This window comes from Delphinus delphis, chromosome 9 (genome assembly GCF_949987515.2).
Source record: "Delphinus delphis chromosome 9, mDelDel1.2, whole genome shotgun sequence".
In the NCBI taxonomy this organism is placed as follows: domain Eukaryota; kingdom Metazoa; phylum Chordata; class Mammalia; order Artiodactyla; family Delphinidae; genus Delphinus; species Delphinus delphis.
The window spans coordinates 43540629-43557110 of record NC_082691.1 but is presented as its reverse complement, the minus strand read 5'-3'; the positions used below and the strand labels follow the sequence as shown (position 1 = coordinate 43557110).

General features: G+C 37.4%; 1 protein-coding gene across 11 annotated transcripts in view; it reads left to right on the top strand.

Annotated features, from left to right (window-relative positions):
- Nucleotides 1–16482, top strand: part of PHF14 (PHD finger protein 14) — a 199592-nt gene that overhangs the window by 39799 nt on the left and 143311 nt on the right. For all 11 annotated transcript variants that reach the window (XR_009520605.1, XR_009520606.1, XR_009520607.1 and 8 more), the window contains exons 8-12: nucleotides 10450–10596; nucleotides 11401–11671; nucleotides 11979–12085; nucleotides 13211–13306; nucleotides 15161–15264. Coding sequence is in view for 7 of the 11 variants with exons in the window: in XM_060020451.1 (XP_059876434.1) it covers nucleotides 10450–10596; nucleotides 11401–11671; nucleotides 11979–12085; nucleotides 13211–13306; nucleotides 15161–15264 (725 nt within the window). In the remaining 4 variants the exon portion in view is untranslated. The remainder of the gene's footprint in view (nucleotides 1–10449; nucleotides 10597–11400; nucleotides 11672–11978; nucleotides 12086–13210; nucleotides 13307–15160; nucleotides 15265–16482) is intronic.

Here is a 16482-nt window from a genome sequence, read left to right as displayed (position 1 = left end):
CCCCAGTCCAGGAGGATCCCACATGCTGTGGAGCAGCTGGGCCTGGGAGCCATGGCCGCTGAGCCTGCGCGTCCAGAGCCCGTGCTCCGCAACGGGGAGAGGCCACAACAGTGAGAGGCTCGTGTAGCGCAAAAAAAAAAAAAAAACCCAAAAAACAAAAAAAGACTGAACTATAGCACAGACTCAGTTATGACTGAAACTTATATTATTATGGTTCACATCATATAGTTGACTTAAGGTTACTTATATTTCATTTAAACCATATGGTAGTATGGTAGTATGATAAAGTATGATTTTGGTACTGTGAACATTGTTATAATTTGTTACCATGTAGAAAATTCTCTTTGAAACATGTAAGATAATTTATCGATTTTTTTCCCACAGCCTTTGATAATGCATTGAAATCATTCATGGATTAAATTTCAAAGGCTCAAATTAGATCTTTAGCTGTTGAACTGATGCCTTAATATTGCTAGAAGAACCAGGATGGGTAGGAATGGCTCGTGGTGGATCAAAAACTTTTTAAATGAATTCATCAAGAAGTTATGTTACTTAAAGTTAGACATTTTATATCAGATCTTCAGTGATACCTTTATGTGGCTGTGTTAGGCATTATTTTAAAAATTATTCTGGATGAACTCTATGAGAGTTACTCAGATCACTTTCTCTCTCACTCCACGTCTAATCCATTAGCATATCCTGTCTTCAAAGTATACCTAGTATATGTCCAAATTCTTCTTACCACATTCATTGCTGCTATCCTAGTCTGTCATCTTTCGTCACCTGGATTAATACAACAACCTCCTAACTCTTTCTACCCTTGCCTTGCTAGAGCAGAGGGTGGTAATTTTTTACTACAAAGAGCCAGATGTAAATATGTTAGGCTTTGTGGGCCTATGGCTTGTATATAACTATTTAACTTTGCCATTGATTATGAAAACAGCCATAGACAATACATAAACGAATGAACGTGGCTGTGTTCAAATAAAACTGTATTTCCAAAAACAGGCAGCACCAGATTTGGCTTTCAGGTCATAGTTTGCCAATCCTTTTCCAGAGAATAGAGGACATTTTCAGTAGCAGCTAGTATTATCCCATTAAAATCTAAGTCAGATCTGGTCACTCCTTTGCTCAAAACCCTTTAGTGGCCTTCTGTCTGATTCAGATTAGAGGCCAGTTTCTCTGCTGATTTATAAGATTCTGTGTGATCTTCACATTACCTCTCTGACTTCATCATTTCCCCTTATTCAGCCTCATTGGTCTACTTGCTGCTCCTTTAATGAATGGCCAGGTGAGCTCCTACTCTGGGCCTCTGTACTTGTTTCTCTGCATGGGCTGCTCTTCCCTCACACGTCTCATTCCCTCACTTTTTTCGGGTCCTCATTCCATGTCTACTACTCGCTGGTCTAAAGTTAAAACCCTCTGCCTCCCATTACACTTTCTATTCCCCTTTCCTGCTTTATTCTTCCCTTTTAAAAATACCTAACGAGTATCTAATATAGCTCTAGTAGTTTTCTGGTAGTGTCTTTTGGATTTTCTATGTATAACATCATGTCATCTGCAAACAGTGACAGTTTTACTTCTTCTTTTCCAATTTGGATTCCGTTTATTTCTTTTTCTTCTGTGATTGCTGTGGCTAGGACTTCCAAAACCATGTTGAATAAAAGTGCTGAGAGTGGACATCTTATCTTGTTCCTGATCTCAGAGGAAATGCTTTCAGCTTTTCACCATTGAGTATGATGTTAGCTGTGGATTTGTCATATATGGCCTTTATTATGTTGAGGTACGTTCCTTCTATGCCCACTTTCTGAGGAGTTTTTATCATAAATAGATGTTGAATTTTGTCAAAAGCCTTTTCTGCATCTATTTAGATGATCATATGGGTTTTTAAAAATAAATTTATTTTATTTGTTATTTATTTTTGGCTGTGTTGGGTCTTTGTTGCTGTGCCTGGGCTTTCTCTAGTTGACAGCGAGCGGGGTCTGCTCTTCCTTGGTTGCGGTGCACAGCCTTCTCATTGCGGTGGCTTCTCTTGTTGCGGAGCACAGGCTCTAAGTGCGCGGGCTTCAGTAGTTGTAGCACGCAGGCTCAGCAGTTGTGGCTTGCGGGCTCTAGAGCACAGGCTCAGTAGTTGTGGCGCACGGACTTAGTTGCTTCGTGTCATGTGGGATCTTCCCAGACTGGGGCTTGAACCTGTGTCCCCTGCATTGGCAGGCGGATTCTTAACCACTGCACCACCAGGGAAGTCACGATCATATGGTTTTTATTTTTCAATTTGTTAATGTGGTGTGTCACATTGATTGATTTGCAGATATTGAAAAATCCTTGCATCTTTGGAATGAGTCCCACTTGATCATGGTGTGTGATAATATATATGATTCTTATTTATCTTGTTTATTGTCTGTCACTTTCATTAGGATATAGATTCATGAGGACAAGGATGTTTTGTTCTTTTTTATTTTTCACTGTATCCTCAGTGCTTAAAATACAAGTTGAGGGACAAGCTCTCTTTTGTCATTCAGCTTTTATTTGGTCAGCTGTTTAGCATTTAAGGTCTTTTTTTTTTTTTAAGATTTTATTTAAAAAAGAATTCTAGGGTAAAATTAGTTTTCAAACCATCATTTTAAGTATAGTGCCTTGCATATTTGATTTCCCATTTTTCCTTGTTTTGATTTCCTATTTATCTACGGGCATGGACTGAGAATATTTCCTTGGCACATTTTCTTGTGGTATTGGAATAACTTTATTCATAAACGTGTCTCTTTATCTCTTTGGTTTGCTTAAGTTGATGTTCACTGCTACCCCAGCTCAGTTACCTGTTAAAGCGTGTGTTAGCAAATAGATCACTTTCACTTTGGTACTTCTCTAAGAATCTTATTTAACGTTTATTTGAAGTTTGACTGTAAGAAATATGATTTATTTGGAATATATACAGAATATCCACTCCTCTAAACATTCTATGTAAGCCATATTATTAGATGCTTACATACCTGGACAAAATTATTTTGATTCATACTATTATTCCTTTTGCTGATGTGTGCTTTTTACATTTTTGTTGTTGTTGAAAGCCTTACTGATTTTTTTCTTTTGTATTAACTGGGAATGTTGATGGGCCTATTTCTCAGCACAGTATTCTTTCTCTCAGTTCTCGATAGTATGTATAGCAGTGTGTTTGCTTACTAATTGGTTTGTGATATTGTGAATTATGTAACTGTATTAATAACTTCTTTAATTTTCTGGAAGTTTCAGAGTCACATTTGGAGTCTACTACCAATGTGCATGTGGCCTTTAAGATAAATGCTGTGGTGGTTCATCTTCTTGATGTTGTATCTTACCTAGGCTTTTGGCAGCAAGTAATAGAATACTTAACTGCAGTAGCATAAGTAGTTATTAACTATCTCATATGATAGGAGGCATAAACATAAGTAGTTCTGGGGCTGTTTGAGCAGCTAAATGATGAAGTCTTATTTTATCCTTCTCTCCCACCGGCATCAACATATTTTTCTTTTTAGTTCCTAACCTTGTTGTCTCATGGTCTCAATATTGCTGAAATAGCTCTTAGCACTGTGTTCTTTCATTATAGAATTCAAAGCCAAAGAGAAGGGAAAGGGTTCTGTTATTATTAGGAATGAAAAATTTTCTCATACATTCACACCACTAGATTTTCCCATCATGTCATGTATTGAAACAGTCATTATGGCCATTGTTAGCAATGAGATAAGTTGGGAAGGTGAAACCTGACATTTTTAGTTTCTGTCAAAGAAAATGGATTTTACAAAAAAGGAATATGTTGGAAGGGGATGACTGGGGTGGGGGGGTCAGCAACTAACAGTTTGCTACCACTAGCCTAAGAAGTTGGCAGTTTATTTCCATTCACTGTAGCTCATACCTAGACCAAATGAAGAAGTCTTTATATCAGCTATTAAAAGAAGGAAAAGAAGAATCAGGTGTTGTGAATTAAAACAAAAAACAAGTAAAAAGGTCACCTTTCCCGTTTTTCCCTTCTTTGTTTCAGAGTAGAATTCTAATATTCTGGGCCTTCTTTTTTCTGGGTCTGATCTGTTTCCTGGTCTTTGCCTTTTAATAGTGTCATACCCTCTCCTTCCAAGCTCCCTCATCAAGCCTTTTTTTTTTTCTCATGGGGCTTTTTACCCCAGTCAGAGGGGGGGTCAAGTTAATACTGGCTCAGTTACTTTGTGTTTTTTAAGGGAATTCAGTTTAATAAATCAGAACATTGTTTAGTCAAGATTATTGTTATTTTTGATTTATGGTACATTTTATGTCAAAAGAGATCACCTGTCTAAACTCCAAACATTAGTATGGCTTTAGCATCTGTTAGTCAAGGAAAGAAAACAACATTCTACATTGAAAAAATAATTCCATAGACTGAATAGTACTGGCTTTATCTTTTATCATCACAGCCCCAAGTTAGTTCTATAATCTTACACAGAGCTTTGAGGGATACTCTTTTTGTTTGTCAGGGAGCATAAAAATAGCTTTAAGTTACAGTATCAACCTAGGTGGGGATAGATAGTAAACACAATAAAATGTTCAACAGTCTTTCAAGATGGCAGTAAAAGATGTCACAGGTGCCTAGTGTGGACAGGAAGTGGTGTAAGTACAGAAAGAAGGTTCCCTGGAAGAATCAGAAACTTCAGCTGGACCTTCCTGACCTATCTGTCTCTTACCTTTGAACTATCTAAGGATTAGAAATTAATGTTTTTACTGTCATTCATTCAGTATATTTATTCAACAGATATATTGACCTACTGTGTATTAGGCATTGCTATGGACCAGGGGTCCCCAACCCCCAGACCGTAGACCAGTACTGGTCTGTGGCCTGTTAGGACCCGGGCCGCACAGCAGGAGGTGAGCAGTGAGCAAGTGAAGCTTCATCTGCTGCTCCCCATCGCTTGTATTACCGCCTGAGCCATCACACCCCTCACCCCACTCCACCCCACCCCACCCCCGGTCTGTGGAAAAATTGTCTTCCATGAAACCGGACCCTGGTGCCAAAAGGTTGGGGACTGCTGCTATAGACCCTGTAGAGGTAACAGTGAACAAAACAAACTGTGCTCTTAAGGTAGCTTACATTTTAGTGGCAGGTGGGCTCTCCTCTGACAGAGAGTGAAAAAGTTAGCAAAAAAAATATTGTGATAAGTATTGTGGAGAAATATAAAGCAGGATAAAGTATTTAGGGAGTAAGGGAGGTAGGGCAATGCTGCTTTATATGGGGAGATCAGAGAAGGACTCTCTAATAAGGTGACATTTTATGGAAATATGTAAGGAAAATTGTAGGGAGCATATGTTTATTTGAGAGGAGAGCATTACAGGCAGGGGGAACAGAAATACAGAGGCTCTGAGGTAGGAACATGCTTGGTTTGAGGACCAAGAAGAAGACTGGAATGGCTGGTACAGAGTTAGGGGCTAGGGTTTGGTAAGAGGAGAGGAGGAGGTCATAGAGGTAGCAGGGAGCTACTTCATGTAGGGCCTGGAAAGATATGGGAATGACTTTGGATTTGCACTCTGAGTGGGGTGGAAGGCCATAAGAGTTGCATAGAGTACATATGAACCAACTGATGTTTAAAAGGACTGCCCTGATAACTGTATTGAGTACAGGCAGTAGGGAGGCAAGGGTGAAAGCAGGGAGACCAGTTAGAACTTTTATTGTAACAGGTTTTAGGATGGAGGTAATGAGAAATGAGAAATTTTATAGGTATTTGCTGAAGGATTGTGGAATGTAACAGAAAGAGAGGGTAAAAAGGGTGACTTCTTTCTGGCCTGAGCTTCTAGCAGAATGGAGTTGTGGTTTACTGAGGTGGAGAAGACTGAAGGAAGAGCAGATCTGTTGCAGGAGAAAAGGCAACTGAGGACAGTTTTGGACATGTTGAGTTCAAAATGCCTATTAGACATGTAAGTGGAGAGATCAGGTAGGTTGTTGGCTATCAGAGTCTGAAGTTTAGGGAAGCAGTCAAGGCTACAGATATAAATTTGGGAGCTGTCAGGGTATAGATAGTATTTATGGTGAGATGACTAGATGAAATTATCTAGGTTATAAGAGTAGAAGGAGATGGGAAGAGGTCTGATGACAGTCATAGGGCTACCTCAGCATTCAACAGCATTCAAATTTGGGAAAATAAGGAATCTACCAAGGAGACTGAGGAGGAGTGATCAGTGAGGTAAAGAAAAGAACTAAGAGAGGTATTTCAAAGAAGTGTTTCAAAGAGGGAGTGAGCAAATTGTGTCAAAGGAGTAAGATTAAGATTGAGAAATGACCATTGGAATTGGCAAAATGAGGGTCATTTTTCACTTGACAGGAGCTATTGGAGTGATTGGGAGTAGTCAATGAAAACTTAGGAATGGAATAGAATTGAAGATAGCTAATATGGACAGGTCTTTAGATTTTTCCTTTTAAGAGAAGCTTAGAAGTGGAACAACATGTGGGAGCCCAAGGAAGGTCTTTTAAGTATTTTTAAAGGATATTACAGTATGTTTAGCATGCCAGTGGAGAGAAAAAAATGTGTAAGAGAGATAGAATTGCTGTAGGGAAGACGGTGTGGGATATTATCGCAACTGAAGGTTAACCTTAGAGAGGAACATTGGGCAGCTTATCCATAGTAACAGGAGATTAGTCAGAGGATATGTGTAGACATGCAGATAGGTTGAGGTATATGGTGATTGGAGGTTGTGGAAGTTTTTGTTTTGTTGCTTTTCTCCTCTCTTTGAAACCCTCTCCAGTGAAATAAATAAGGTCATCGTCTGCAAGTTAGGAATAGGGGGGAGATATTGAAGGTTTGACAGAGAGATAAAGCTATTCAATAATTATCTACAAAAATGGAATACAAATTAATTTGAGAATGTGTTCAGCTGCTCAGGGACAGGTACAAAATAGGGGAAGAGTTGGTGCCTTAGGTTTTGTCAAGTGAAGCTAGTTGAGGAAGAGAGGAACAAGCGAACCGATGCGCCATGCAAAGGAGTAATTAATTGATGGACCATGAAATAATCAGGTAAAGAGGGCAATCATGTGCATGGGCTCTCGGACAGTCAGAAGACAGAAAGTCCGTACATTGGAGACCTGAAAGGTGTTAAAAACTTGTTTGAGTCTTAGAGAGAGTGATCAGGAAAGATAAAAGATGATGCTCAGAGGGCTTCCCTGGTGGCGCGGTGGTTGAGAGTCCACTTGCTGATGCAGGGGACGTGGGTTCGTGCCCCGGTCTGGGAGGATCCCACATGACGCGGAGCGACTGGGCCTGTGAGCCATGGCCGCTGAGCCTGCGCGTCCGGAGCCTGTGCTCTGCAACGGGAGAGGCCACAACAGTGAGAGGCCCACGTACAGCAAAAAAAAAAAAAAAAAAAAAAAAGACAACCTTGAGTTGAGGGGCATTCCACTTTGTCACATTGCTCATAGTCCCCACCATTTACCCTGCATCCCCCCTCCCCCCCACCCCCATCATTACTTTTGTCTTATAATCTTCCAGCGTCTTTTAGGCCCCTTTGCACATTTACGTTTACTGGTACTTTTTCTCAAGGCATTCATGTTTAAAACTCTTTGCCTTAGACCTACTGAATCACAATCTCCAGAGTTGGGCTTTTGTCATTTCTGTTTGGAAACATCCATAAGTAAATCTGATGACAGATAGTGGTTGAAAAAGATCTTAACTTGCTAGCAGTGGATCTTGGGTCAGCAACTTAACCTCTCTTGTTTTCAGTTTTCTATCCATAAAATTCATATTAAAATAATAGAACCCACCTCATGTGGTAGTGTTAAAGGATAAATGAGATAGTATGAAAAAAGGCACCTGTGCCTGGTACATGGTAGATATTCAGAAAAATGTTTTTCCCTTTCTATTTTCCATTGGGGAATAGGATCTTGAAAGTTTCTCTAGGCAAGTTAAAGGGATATTCCAAGTCAACCAATGCCTTAATTAGGACACTATTTTGAATGGTTTAACAAAAGCAAATAGCCAGTGACTTAAACAAAGAAGAAGTTGAATTCTTGCTACATTCCGGACTGATTTGATATTGGGGGAGTTTGGTTCCAGGGACCAGGTGCCTTCTTACTTGTTGCTTCATCTTCCCTTAGTCTGTCGCACTTTCTTACATGGTCAGAGATGGTTTATCACACCTTGACTGGGTTCCACCCCATTGGAAGGAAGGAAGAAAAGGTTAAGAGTAGGCAGTTTCCTTTCAAAGGTATGGTTAGGAAATTTCACAAACCTCATTGGCTGGAACTTATCACATGCCCATATCCAGATGCTGAGAGTCTGGAGCAGAGGTTTTCTAGCAAGGTCGTCAAGTACCCAGTAGAAACTCAGAAGATTCTAGTACTAAGGAGAAGAAGGAGAGGGTAGATATCAGAAGACAGTGGTTTCTGTCACAGTTAATATTTGCTTGGTATATCTGTTCCACTGTCTAAACAAGGTTAATCCCTTGGTCATTCTAGCCTTAGACTTAGGGTTTATTGTCCCGCAATCCCAAATAATGAAAACAAACAAAAAATTACTTGGGCTACCTAGTCCCCTTCAGATACCTTTTTTTTTTTTTTTTTTTTTTTGCTGTACTTGGGCTCTCACTGTTGTGGCCTCTCCCGTTGCGGAGCACAAGCTCCGGACGCGCAGGCTCAGCGGCCACGGCTCACGGGCCCAGCCGCTCCGCGGCACGCGGGATCCTCCCAGACCGGGGCACGAACCCATGTCCCCTGCATCGGCAGGCGGACTCTCAACCACTGCACCACCAGGGAAGCCCCCAGATACCTTTTTGACCAGAGATGACTGGTCTTTTTAGCGAGTCAGAGTCTAGGTCCTAATGCTTAACTCATCTATACAAGCATGAATCCTATCTCTGATAAGTCAATTTCAACCATACCTACTACTTTAAAACAGTAGAATAGTTCTCCAGATCATTTTGACTACGCTTCAATGTGTTCTTTATTTCCATTAGCCTATTCTGTGACCAGGATGTAGAGTATGTTGTGAGAAAGCAACTGTGTGTGTGTGTGTGCATGCATTTTAATGCAATCTCCTGCCCATGTTTTTGTACTGTGTACCTATGTGAAGTAGTTATTATTAAATCTGTTTTACTAATGAGTTAACAGAGACCCAGAGATGTTTTGCAACTTGTTTGAAGCCACAAAAATCAGTAAATGGTGGAGCCAGGATTTATCTCCAGGTTTTTATATTTCCAAATTCTGTGATCACAGTGTTCACAGTGCCATATTGTTACATCTTTGGATATCACACTACAGAACTGCATCATATGCGTTTTTTTTTTTTTTTTGAATGTCAAGGACACTTTAGTTTTATTATTACGATGATTTCTCTTTTTGTACTTTCTCATTTGTTTCTTCTTTTCTTAGTGTCATCATTTCTCTTTGGGCTGTAAAACCCTACCTTACTAAGAGACCCTTTAACATAACTTAGATAAAAACCTATATGGATAGCTTATCTTTATTATTCTCTTTGGGACAGACCTAAAGAATGAACTGCCTGTTACTTTGCTGGCAATCACATTGCACATTACTTTTTTTGGCTACATATTTACAATTTATTTCTATTTTTGATAGTAAATTTCTTTTATTTTTGATACCCTACTATTTATGAATAAAAAATGTACCCATTAAGGTAGTATCATGAAATATGACTGTGAGAGAGCTGTGTTTCCATCTGAGATTTTAGGGTTTCATGAAGAGTTAAAGGGAATATCTAAAGTGTTTTATTGACAAGTCCTGGCCTTCTTTTTTTTTTTTTTTTTTTTTGTGGTACGCTGGCCTCTCACTGTTGTGGCCGCTCCTGCTGCGGAGCACAGGCTCCGGACGCACAGGCTTAGCAGCCATGGCTCACAGGCCCAGCCGCTCCGCGGCATGTGGGATCTTCCCGGACTGGGGCACAAACCCGTGTCCCCTGCATCGGCAGGTGGACTCTCAACCACTGTGCCACCACGGAAGCCCCAGGCTTGGCCTTCTTAATCCATTTTTGTCCCAGGTGGAATCTGCCTGTGCATTTCTAGTCAATTAGAAGTACCCTACTTATCTGTGTTGGCTAGTCCTGTATTTTCTAGATATACTGTTGTTTTATAATATTTATGTATGCATAACTTTAATATTTAATGATGATTTCTACCTAAGATTATTGAAATCTTATTTGTTTTAAACCGTGATTATTTTTTTAGGTAACAAATATATCTAAATGGTAATACCTAAGATTTGATTTCAGTATTTTTAAATCCACAAGGCCCTTTAAAAAAAATTGCTAATTTGAACTTGATATATAGGATTAAGTTTCTAAAGCAGCAGTTTTTATCATTATGTATAAAAATTACTTTTGCAATTTATTTTAGGAATAACCAACACTGTGGGCTGTTCTTCAAAAAGGAAATATTATCTATTACTGTTTTTTTAATGACCCTTTGAAGTAAAAATGTTTACTTTTTCCCCCCTGTTTTTTGATATAGGATATAGCAGATCCATTTTTTGCTTATTGTAAGCAACATGCAGATAGGTTAGACAGAAAGTGGAAGAGAAAAAACTACTTGGCTCTACAATCCTATTGTAAAATGTCTTTACAAGAGAGAGAGAAGCAACTATCACCAGAAGCACAGGTATGGATGGGATTCATGCCAAAACTCATGTTTTTTTCTTTCAATGTTATAGATTTCAGGGAATTCCCTGGCGCTCCAGTGGTTAGGAGTCCACACTGTCACTGCTGAGGGCCTGGGTTTGATCCCTGGTCAGGGAACTAAGATCCCACAAGCTACACAGCATGGCCAAAAAAAAAAAAAAAAAAATCAAGGTTATAAATTTCAGATCTCATGTGTGTTTGCCAATGACATGTGAAGTATAATTGTGAAATTTGGTTAGTTACCTAGGAAGTGGATCGTCATTAAGATAAATGGTGAGTATAGTTTGTGGTTGAATATATTACTCGTCACCTAGTCAACAAAGCAGTCATTTGTAAAGCATGCTTCCAGTACATTAAAGAATATGGCTTAGAGGAAATTATTCTATCAGTGCAATATGTTGACCACATCTTTTTTCAGTCTGTTCTAATGTTCTTTTATGCAAAGAATTTGATTAGTTTGCCCATCATATAAAATGTATTTTTATGTAAATTAAGTACATTTGTGGAGACTAGTGCAAGGCTGGTTGAGAAGAGAAACTTCAGCTTAATCATATTAGTTTTTGACAATTCTGATCATAGACTAGGACAGTTGTTACTAGGGGTAGACCTGGTTTATTATAGCCCAAGAATTATACAGTATACCTTAAGGACTGTGGATAGATATAATTTGCCTTGATATGTGAAATTCTGGTTATCTTTACTTTTTCTAAATGTGGAAGTAAAAATCATAAGGAGTATGTTCCATTTTAGTATCTTTTAAAATTTGTATACATTTCTTTTATAGGCAAGGATCAATGCCCGGCTTCAGCAATATCGTGCCAAAGCAGAACTAGCTCGATCCACCAGACCCCAGGCCTGGGTTCCAAGGGAAAAATTGCCCAGACCACTCACTAGCAGTGCTTCGGCCATTCGTAAACTTATGCGGAAAGCAGAACTGATGGGGATCAGTACAGATATCTTCCCAGTGGACAATTCAGATACTAGTTCTAGTGTGGATGGAAGGAGAAAACATAAGCAACCTGCTCTCACTGCTGATTTTGTGAATTATTATTTTGGTCAGTATAGACACTGATTCATGCACGTTTTCATTGATGACAATTTGCCGATGGAGATTTCGATATGCTGTCAATTTTTAGAAATTTACTAGCAATGTTACATATATCAAGTAAAACATGTTTATTTTCCTAATAAGTTGTGGGTTGCTGTAAAATGCTAAGCTAATTTGTGAATAGAGTTAAAAGTGTTTTGAATGATGTAGATTTATCCATGTGATCATCCCTATGGCTAGCTTCTTCCTTTGTGTATTTTGTGTATCAGCTTTTATTTTCTACTAAAGTAAAATTGGATATTTAATTTAAATAGAGAGAAATATGCGCATGATTCAAATTCAAGAAAATATGGCTGAACAAAAGAATATAAAGGATAAATTAGAGAATGAACAAGAAAAGCTTCATGTGGAATATAATAAGGTAAGTTGGCTATAAAACAAACAACATAATATATTACATCTTATTGATGATTTCTTTTTTGATTTTATAACGTTTTTATTTATGTTTTATTTTGAAATTCCTCTGGAGTTCTTACAACTTGCCTACAATTCCGACCCCTCATTATTTTCATTACCATCATTAACACATACTGAGTACTTTCTATGTGCCAGGCACAATTTTGAGCACTTTTACTTATATTAACTCATTTAATTCTGATTTCAGCTTTATAATATGGCTTAGGATTACTGCTCCCATTTTCAGAGGAGTAAACTGAGTCCTAAACAGGCTCACATAGGTAGTCAAGTCATAGAGTTGGGGTTTGAAGCCCAGCAGTCTGACTCCATTCCTTATTCCTAACCACTGTACTATGGAACTTCTCTTTCTGAGTTGTAGAAAACTTGAAAACTTATTTTGAAATTACTGTTTTTTTCTTGAATTGTTTTGTTACTTTTGATTAAAAAAAAAAACCTCCTAATTTAAATTTCCCTTCTACCCCTTCATTCTAAAGATGAGGAAGGTCAAAAAGAAATATATAAAAGCAAGTTGTGACTAACTTTTAGGTAATAAGTAACATGAGCATATAAAACCAGGATTGACTTACTGATAAATAATATTTTAAGTGATAAAAATATTTGTAGGAAGTAAATTTCCAATAATCAGCCACACTGTATTGAAAAGAGTACTGGGATTCAATTCAAAAGACCTAAGGATTCTTGCTAGTCTTATGATTTTAGCTAAGTCACAAAAACCTTGTTATCCTTAGTTTTCTCATCGGGAAAATGATGGGAGTGCGTCTTGATAGACTCATAGGATTAATTAGCAGAACGTTTCTGAAATTATATAGTAAACTATAATAGAATATATAAATGTAGGCATCATTATCATTAGTGAAAATGGTAACATAAAACAAAATGCTTACATTTTGTTGGTGCTGCTTAGATAATTGGAGACCCTCATTTTTCAGTGTATTGTACTTGCATGTGTTAAAAATATATGGACTATAAATATAGATATTTTGGGACATTTATTAATAAATTATTTACATTTTCACATACTTTACTGTATATTTTAATGGTTTACTAATTTGAATTATTTACGTTGTAGCTGTGTGAATCTTTAGAAGAACTACAAAACCTGAATGGAAAACTTCGAAGTGAAGGACAAGGAATATGGGCCTTACTAGGCAGAATCACAGGGCAGGTTAGTTTCTTTCCAATTGCTATCTTTCTCTTCTTGCTCTCTATATGATTTCAAAGATCAGAACTCTAATACAACTGTCTCTTCACTAACTAAAGAATTCCGTTTAATCAGGGTCAACTAATCCTCTGGGATAATGATTCCTGCCTGCGGTACATCTAGAGCTTTGGAAGCTGCCTACTGAGAACTTGTAGCTTAATTTGGCTGTTTTAACAGCTGTCTTGTTTGCAGATTTTTTCATTTGCTCTAACTGATTGACCTGTCATTTGTGATGAAGCTAAGATTTGAAGCATGAGTTACTTCTACCATATTCTTCTGCCTCTAATGTAGCGGTTTTAGATTCCTTGCCACATTTCTTCTGTCCTGTTCTTGTGCTATAATTAGTTCTTTTTTAAAAAATTTTTTTTGGACCGGGGGTGTGTGTAAAATTTAAACAGAAAACTGGAGAGATTTATTTTCATGTTGATTTGATTTTGAACTGCATAAGAAATGGTTTTTGAAACTGTAATGTTAAAGTGTAGTTTTTCTCCTTCAGTAGCTATTATTGTAGTTATGAAAAAAATTAACTTTATCCTTGAACATATTTAGCCTTTTATAGTTCTTGGTATTGAAAAGAAGAATCATTGCCAAATGGCTTTCTTTGAATGCTTTTTTTTGATACTGTGTATATAATTCTTAAATTAAGAATTCATTTGAATAATTTCAGTTATTTTTTTAAGGATGATGGAGACTCACTGTGGTCCTTTCACTATGAAAATAGTTTTGTTTGTGAAGGAAGGTTTTCAAAGAACAGATATTTTTCATTGTACTTGTTTTAAAGGTTTACAAAGATTCAAATTCATTAAACAATTTGTGTAGACATATTATTTTAGAAGGTAACGCATACTGATATGTATTGTGCCATGCTGGCTTTGAAGATGCTGCTTTTGTGAACAAGGTGTATATGGCTTATATTATAATGAATAACATAATATAAAAGGTGAGAATGAAGTTGCGTATGGAGAATTGACCTTTGTTTCTATTGATAAGTTGTTGATGAATTTTTGGAAGATTATGGTGTTTTATATTTTATATTTAGATAAGTTAATATTGAATGCAAGCCTATTATTAGTTTATTTGGCAAGCTAACATTATCTTTTGGCTTGGTTTGCAAGTTTGTCTCATAAGAATTTCCTGTTTAGTATAGAACATTATCTACTATAAAAGAGCATTTTCACTTATTAAATCACTTGTAACAGAAGCGCATACATTTCCTTGTGCAAATGTAAAATACACAGCCGAAGTAGAATTCATTTGTACCACTTGCAGGACACTTTCTTCCAGTTGGTTAAACAGATGCCAGCCCACCGGGCCACTGAGAAATGACTTTGATAGATGGTTGCTGTCTGGGAAGCCAGCATACTACTGATTAGTAGAAACCCAAAGAGAATCTACTTCACTTTGTGGAGAGTTTGGTCCAATAAGATAATTTTTCTAATTAACCTTTGGAGCACCAGTGTAGCTGAGATGTTGAGGAAAATAAACGGCCTCAATATTCTTTTTGTCAAGTGTACTTTTTTTTCTTTTAAGTTCTTAAATTCTTGTCCTTGTCTTTCATTTTTAAAGCTAAAGTAGAAGTTTAATTTTCATAATGTTTTAGTGGTCCACTGAAAATCGATGAAAGTATGTTATTATAGGCTTCTAACGGCAGTGACTGAGATAAAAACTCATTTTAGTCCTTTTTGCCAATGTAAACGCTTGTAAAAGATTTCCCCCTCACAATCCTAGCATATTAGTTGACTTGAGCAGTGCATAGAGGAAAGTTGCTTTATATTTTTTCTTTAAAACAAAATAAACTGCATTTGTTCAAATCAATAGAAGTTGAACATACCGGCAATTTTGCGAGCACCCAAGGAGAGAAAACCAAGTAAAAAAGAAGGAGGCACACAAAAGACATCTACTCTTCCTGCAGTACTTTATAGGCAAGTAATGAAATTATGATAGATTAATATTGTGTATTTTTTTCATTTTTAAAAATATTATTTATTTTTGGCTGCATTGGGTCTTGGCTGCTGTGCGTGGGCCTCTCATTGCGGTGGCCTCTTTTGTTGAGGAGCACGGGCTCTAGGTGTGTGTGCTTCAGTAGTTGTGGCACACAGGCTCAGTAGTTGTGGCTTGCGGGCTCTAGAGCGCAGGCTCAGTAGCTGTGGTACACAAGCCTAGCTGTTCCGCGGCACGTGGGGTCCTCCCTGACCAGGGCTTGAACCCACGTCCCCTGCATTGGCAGGCAGGTTCTTAACCACTGTGCCACCAGGGAAGCCCTTGTGTATTTTTTAACTAATACTTTTTAGTAACAAGATGCTTCAGATATTTGTGAATGAATTACGTTTATATTGGAATTTAAGTTAAATGCATTTGAAGTTCATTTTATTAAAACCATCAAAGATGCTTTCCAGATTGAATGATGATAGAAGAGATTTTGCTCCTCTTTTAATGACAAGCTAAATCACTTTTTGTATCCTTTAAGTAACTGGTGCTATGTGTGCATATGCTCCATGGAAATGAACTGTCCTCTTTGGGGAATTGGAAAGTGACTTTAAATAATGTAGATGATTATTTTCTTAAATAGTTAAAATGATATGTTAGGTAAATGGGCATTTATATTTTATTTTACTTGAATGAGTTTTAGAGGTTTACATGTGTTTTTAGGTAGTGATGGGTACTATAATATAGCTTGAATTACTGCCTTTGCACAGTGGTGGATAATGAAGATAAGTTTTAGATTTGAATCTGTCTACATTTTTTTCTCTCTTGGCTCAGTTGTAATAATTTCATTCTCCCAAATATTTTTGTTCTTGGCTCAGTATTTTACAGTATTCACAATTATAGCAGTTTTACGTAGCTATTAAGACTTCTTTCCATACTTCAGTAGGTTTGGATCTCACTATTTTTTCCATGTAACTGATGATATTAATTGAGAAAAGTCTAGAAGATGCTAGTATATGTTTTTGTGTGTGTATACATACACAGATCTATTCACATACACAAGTATATGCTTATGTAAATTTATAAATATTCTCCCCACAACCTCTTCCTTTCTCAGAAATAGCAGCAGTAGCAACAATATCAATCTGTATAATTACTTTCTCTTCTTGATTGGAGGCTCTCTCCATAGGTAATAGCAGATAACTTCCTTGAAC